We start from the raw sequence: 7,394 nt of genomic DNA on the forward strand, positions 1-7,394 counted from the left end.
TATTTATTTATTTTTCATTCTTTGCTTTTTTGGGTCCACGTTCACGACGTTGATGTCAGCGCGACACAAATTTTTAAATCGTGTTTTTTTTCTATTGCAGCTCTGGCACAAATAGAATAAAAAACTCGTAAAATGTCATTTAATTGTTTTGCAGTCTGCTTTATATATATGTATTTTTTTTTTATCTATTTTTTATAATATTTGAGAATTTCTTTATGCAGTTTTCGTTTGTTTTTCATGATTTTTGCTTGAGTGGTTGGCCAATTTGTATTCAATTGCTAATTGCGCTTTAAATGCTAATTAGCTGTGTGGCCAATTTTATGGGTAACGTTTTTTTTTTTTTTAATATATATATATTTTATTATTTTTTGCATTTTCGTTTTCAATTTAATTAAATTTTGATTGCACACACGCGCATTGTGGTATCGTTGTCTCATATCATATAAATTTTGGCTTGTTGGCGACGTCAGGTTTTCACGTTCGCCCCACAATAACAATAACAGTGCACAAATGCACAATGCACTAGCACATACACACACTCGCACACACACACGCACGCTCGGCGCACACACACCTGCAATTGTGGCGCTGTGCACTGTCAGCGACTACGGCTACGACTACGGATTCTGACAGCCTGTTGGTTGAGGTGACCACGTTCGCGATGCGAATTATAATTGTTACTCGCTGCTCGCTTTTCCACCGTTCGTATTTTCATATGCCAACAACAGCAGCAGCAGAATCAGCAACAACAACAACAACAACAACAACATTTAACACTTGCCGCAAGTCGTTTCATCCAAAAAGTTCGCTAAAGCAGCGAAAAGTGGCTGCTGCTGCTGTTGCTGCTCTTGCGGTTTCATGGAAAATGGAAAGCTACGACACACACACACAAACACTTACACTAAGGCACTCAGACACACGCCAAGCTACAAGATTCAGATACAAAATATATCTACTTAGTACTTATACCTATAGTCCAATCGCCCACACACAAGCTTATAAATTCGCCTGTCGGCCTGGCTAATCGCGTATTTTGATACAACATCCACGTAAAGAGGCTGCACGAAGCAATAAATATTAGTCAGACACACACACACACACACACACACACAGTCATAGTCATCAGCTAATTAACTACACTATAACGAATCGCTATATGTATGTTACCTAGCGAAAACATGTATTCAAATGCGTTCTTTTTTAAATATTCAATATTTATTTTTGGCCTTTGGAGAGCAATTTTCATACTGATTTTTATACACTATCCGCAGCGTAAAGTTATAGCGAAAAATGAAATGCTCTGTAAACTATTCCCAATCAAATGTATTAAATTTGTGTAGTTATCTTCTAATTTGAGCTTGATCTGAAGCAGCTGCTCGACTTGCAACTTGCAAAGCTGAATCATTGTTAATGTGTAAATTGATACAAAATAGTCAAATTTTTGGCCACAACAAATTGGAATAAGCTAACCAAACTTGTTAGACTCCAATTTCGGGTAGAAATCAAATATAGCCCTCAACTTCATTATGAAAATATTTAAGACAGCAATATTTTCAGTAGAACGGGCAAATATATTTTGAATAATGCATTGTAATTTAACTAATAATATTAAATTTTAATTTGTCAAATTAATACTCAAATCAAAGTTCAAATTATTTGCAGACCTTTCGGTTTCTTGAAGCAAGGACAATGATTTCAAACAGAAATAATATTCCCATTAATTAGCAAGCTAATAATCAACAACAGACGGCTTGATTTTCCAGGGTATCTGCCACTCGAGCTAACTTGGTTTTTCTTTCCACCTCCCTCATCTCATATATTCAAGTTGTATGTGTTTTTATATTTTTGGAATTTTGTATTTTTGCTGTCCGTTGAGCGAATACAAGTTGTAATTGTTGTTGTTCTGGTTAAATGAAGCGGATTTCACACAAATAGAGATATATTTCGGGGTTTATGGGTTTTATGCAGTGCGGTCAAGCGCAGCAATTAGTGCATTCGAAATGCCTGATATACCTGTCCGAGCTGTCGGGGCGAGCGAAAGTGCGCTGCGAATTCATGGCTGGCACTCAATAGCATCATGTCAGGTGATCAATCCCACCAGCAGTGCCAGCCAGCGCAGAGAAAAGCTATTCACAGAGCACCTGACAGCCAACTAAGCTGCTTGAAATTTCATTTTAGTATTTCACGCTAGAAAGCCAGGCGAAAAAATATACAAAAAATCACATATATATGCTTAATGTTTGTGAATGATTAATGGGACATTAGAATTGAAATTGTTTTGCTCATGTGGCATCAGCATAAGCAGAACAAGAGGCCAAAGCAGCGGCTGTGCCAGGTGCAGCAGCAGAGGCAACGCCAGACTATACTTTGCCATAATGTACAAATATTTATATGCCTTTTTTTTCGCATGCCCAGTCGCAGTCTTTTAGCCGTTCCCAAGCTGCTTCCCGATCCCACTGCAAGTGGATGTGGCCTTTCATGAGCATATTGAGCACCTGGCAGCTACCTGCTGACAGAGCCATAGAGCCAAACAGGTGAGTGTTTATATATGCATGCCAAAGTGTGGAAGCTGAAATCTAGAGAAAATACATACAACAACAACAACACGGCAAACATACACGCACTCGCACACCACACATAAGCAGCATATAAACACTTATGGATATACTGTGTGCTTATTATCCATACTTAGAGTTAATGTATTCCTATACCTATTGCCCAAAAATTGGGTAACTGGGCTGTTTTTTCTACAGTAAGGGTAGAAGCAGAAGAAGACTTAGACAAAGTTTCTAAGTTGCTTCATTGCAACGTTGAGAATTGTTGCCGCTGCCACCGGCAAGCCATTATGATCATTATCATCATCATCAATATCATCATTATCATAATTATTATTACCATAATTATCATTATCTTAATGATCATTATCTGATATCATAATTATCATTATCATAATGATCATTATCTGATATCATAATTATCATTATCTTAATGATCATTATCATAATCATAATTATGATTGTCATAACTATCATTACACTACATACAAATATTTATACCTATATATATATATATATATATATATATATATATATATATATATACATACATCTACATACATATCTACTTATCTACATACCTGCCCACCTCGTCTTGGTCCACCGCCTCCTGGTCTACCGCCTCCTCCAGTTACTCCTCCACCGGCGGCTGGAGCCAACTGACTGACTTGTCGAATATCAGCAAGGCCTACTTGAATTCATGAGAATCGAGGAGGACAGCATTAAGAAATACGTTGCTTTTAAATTGAAGCGCAGCTGTAAGCAGGCGCAACTCAAGATCAGTAGGTTGCTTTTACACTTCTTATTAGAAAACTTCACTTATTGTTAAAGCATGAATACCCGTGATACCTACTTTAATGCGTGAGAATCGCGTAGAAGGGCGACAAATCATTTGAGCGCAGATATTATTTGCAATATACGATCATTTAATTGGAGGTTTTTATCATAGAACACATTCTAGATCCTTAATTAAGATGCTCTTTGGGATCATACATAGCGCCAGCTTGTGCCTGATAATTGAACTCGCTTTCGATGTCAATGAAATATTTCTAAAAAGCATCAGATAGCAGCTTCAAACTGATCAGTCTATGTAGACCGCTTGAAGCGAGCTGTGCGTCTTAAAAGCCCTGTGTGCGCGATTCGTATTTATTAATTATATACATTATCAGTTTTATGCATATATATACATATTACTGAATAATGTTATCAGCCATTTTAACATTGCTGACAGCATGTTCACTAGGTAAGAAAAATATGTTTATGGAATTATAATTTGAATTTTGGTTAAAAATGCAATGTTTATCCCTGGTAGAGGATATTAAATGTTGTCTTCAGATGTGTATCGCATAAAGGCATACATCTCCGAGCCCATAAGGTATATGCTATATATGCTTGTCTCTCCGTCTCTTTCTATTCGATCTTGTCTTTTAATTCGAAAGCTATCCACATGAAATTTTGCGTAGGCGAATATCGATCGAAAATTCGTACGAACAAATTTTCTATTCTATTAGCTATTCTTCTAACATATTTTCTCGCCAGCTAACCATAAAACAAATATTATTTAATGAAGCCGTTAAGCTTGTGTGCAAATTTTTGAGAATTTTTATATGAAATGTGGAATATACGATTAAATTTTTGAAAGTTCTTGGAAGTTTATTCGTTTATTTGATTTGCAAATGGGAAAATGTATCGATTACACACAGAGTTATTCGCATTTGATCCGTTTACTGTTATACTATAATAATATACTATATTGATCTAACGAACTGAACATATGAGATTCAAGAAAAGCCTTGCCTTTCGATTGATCCCCCCTTAACCTTTTATTAGTTGTATATTAAAAGAGGATTACTCATCGGTTGCTTCTCTCTGAACAGTTGCAGCCGGACCACTGACTAATTGCACTTCAGATCAATTTGAGTGCCAGAACGGCGACTGCATTAATGGCACACTGAAATGCGACGGTATCAAAAACTGTGTGGATGGCAGCGATGAGATCTTCAACACCTGCTATAACACAACCTGTGCCCAGAATTTCTTTCGCTGCAACTACGGCGGCTGTGTGCCTCATCACCTGACATGCAATGGAGGCAACGATTGTTGGGATAAAAGCGATGAAAACGTTTTTTTGTGTGCGGGTGAGGCAAACGTGGACGAACGGCTAGCCGCGATGAAAGGTAGCTGCAGGTGAGTCTTGGGCTCAGATTAGTTAGGGACAGACATGATATAACAAGACTCTGTATAGCAACTTCTATGCATTTGAATGCAAGGACAACTACAGTTGCGTGAAGTGGAGCCAATTGTGTGACGGCCATATTGATTGTCCCAAGGGCGACGATGAGTCTCCGGATGTGTGCGGGGCCAGCATATGTCCCACCGGTTCTTTTCGCTGCGAGACTGGCGCCTGCATCAATGGCAAGAGCCTCTGCAATCAGAATATCGACTGTCCCGATGGTAGCGACGAAATACCCGATATATGCCTCAAGAGAGAACTAACCATACCAGACATATTAGCTCCAACTGGTTCGGTAGAGGCAGCCCCCAGCGTCTGGAGGACCAACTCTTGCCCCTTGAAGACAGAGCAGGGTATGCGAGTGGAGGATTACTTTTCAGAGTTTACGTTCAGGCCAGATGGTGAGGTGCCGGACAAAACCATTGTGTCTCTTACCTGTGAAAGCGGCTACGAGATTTTCGGAGCCAATATCAATAAATGCGACAACGGAAAGTGGTTTAATGAAGTCGATCTTCTTCCCCACGTTTGCATGCGTGTCTGCGATCAGAGCCCGATTGTACGCAACATCAGCTATGCGACGCAGTGTGTCTCCGATAATGCTGTTGTCGATTGCAAACAAAATAAGCTCATGAAGGGCACCAAATTATTGGTAAATTGTGGGCCCGGCTTTAGGGCCAAATCGAGTGCTAATCAATTGGGTCGACACAGCTGCAATGAGAATGGCGAGTGGTTCGTTGAAGAGCCTAATCCAATTTGTGAGCCCATCTGTGGTGTAAAATCTTCGCAACATCCCGACATCACGCCCTGGTCCGTGACCATTTTTCAGCGCCGCTCTAGCATCCAGCCGGACTATACGTTCAGATGCGTGGGCACTATACTAACACCATATATTGTAATTACGGCCGCGGACTGTTTTTCGGATATGTTTGTAAAAGATTCACATATTTACTACACCATCGCGGAGGGCAATCACAATATCGACTTCAATCAGAATGAGGACCATGGCTATGATCTACACAACATTTTGGATATACACTTGGTCACGTTGTAAGTATCAAAAGAAAGTAGGTTTTAAGTATGCGTATACTGATATTTACTTTGATCTCTAATATATCACAGCAACACGACACAGAAGGCAGCTTTACTAACTCTGGTAAAACCCTTCTGGCTAGGTGCTCTGGTCCGACCCATTTGCTTGACTGCCAGCCAGGCAGATATTGCAGATAGTTCTCTGCAGATCGCAAGTGCCGGGGACTTCAGCAAGCAACAATTGGGTGAGGGGCAGACGGTATATGAGAACGCGAGGTATACCCTTACACACTTTGTGGCCAGCGAATCGAGCAAATATAATATTGCAGCTTTTATCAGCGCTATCAATAATGAAATAGCTAAGACGGAGCAAAGCCCTTGAACGTTTTACTGTAATTTGTTTTAAAAACAAAACAAAATCTACTACATCTACTACTGCTAATAATAAGTATAAGTATCTTATGCGCATTATTGGTTTAATTAACTAAGTCTTATTTGCATAAGGTATATAAATATACATACCTATTTGCATAAATACATACATACAGATATGCATACACACACATGATTACATCACATACACAATTTATGTTCAGTAAACTGGTAAAGCACAAAAGCCTGCAGGTCTTAGTTCGGATAATGAGAATGGCAGGGCAGTATTTTAAAAACGTTTGTTGAATGCACAAGTAAGTATAATATTAACATATTTATAAGCATACATACATAAGTACATAAATACACACATACTCACATCTCGATACAACTGCATACCTGCCTCCCCTTCTCCTCCTACACCTTTGACTCCACCGTCAAAGCTACCGTGTCAAGCAAGGCCAAGTTGATTTGCTGAGAATCGAGGAGGAAGGCGTTTAAAATCTCTTTCTTCTAAAGTTATAGAGCAACGAAAATCAACTTGGCCTGTGAATATTACCACTTACATATATACAAATACATTCAAACATTCTATTACATTTTAAACATTAGCAGCTTATTCTATATCGTGCACACGTTAGCATGATATCTGTACATCTGAAAAAAAAAATTTTGACCTGCTTACAGGGTATTACACCGTCGCGTACTCCTAACAGTTGCTTCTGTACGAGCAAAGTTGATAAGAATTTGCTTAGTCTTGTGAGAGTTTTTTATTATATATATATATAAATATATGTATGTATATATCTTGGACTATCGTCTGTGCGCAGAAGCTAAATGAATGGGTAAATATGGTGGAGAAACCATATAGCGTAACCCAAAAACCGAATCCAATCCAAGTGCTGTGGGGGAAACTTTGGCAAATTGCAGAAGCCGCAAAAACCAAAAAACAGTTTGTCCAACGGGCGCCAGCGTATGCGAATTGTCAAGGGGTGCGAATCTAAGATTGACTAAGAGTTTCTCAAATTTCTTAATAAACTTTAATGACTGCGGGTGTTGCAGTGTCAACTGCCACTCTTGCTGCCGTTCCTGTTGCAGTTGCAACTTTGATGAACCTGATAAACCGAAACGCCCGAAAGTATGCAACGGCAAGAGGAGCAGCAATTCATCGGTACAGCAACGCAATAAACCAGCAGCACCAAGGA

General features: G+C 39.0%; 1 protein-coding gene across 1 annotated transcript; it reads left to right on the forward strand.

The window, feature by feature from the left end:
• The first annotated feature begins 3,650 nt into the window (after positions 1-3,650).
• Positions 3,651-6,374, forward strand: LOC6622092 (modular serine protease). The gene is made up of 4 exons (XM_002047025.4): positions 3,651-3,798; positions 4,433-4,742; positions 4,801-5,835; positions 5,908-6,374. The coding sequence occupies exons 1-4, from the start codon at positions 3,756-3,758 to the stop codon at positions 6,197-6,199; spliced, it is 1,680 nt and encodes a 559-aa protein (XP_002047061.2). The 5' UTR covers positions 3,651-3,755; the 3' UTR covers positions 6,200-6,374.
• Positions 6,375-7,394: the final 1,020 nt, after the last annotated feature.

The sequence above is a fragment of the Drosophila virilis genome, chromosome 3 (genome assembly GCF_030788295.1).
Source record: "Drosophila virilis strain 15010-1051.87 chromosome 3, Dvir_AGI_RSII-ME, whole genome shotgun sequence".
NCBI lineage: Eukaryota > Metazoa > Arthropoda > Insecta > Diptera > Drosophilidae > Drosophila > Drosophila virilis.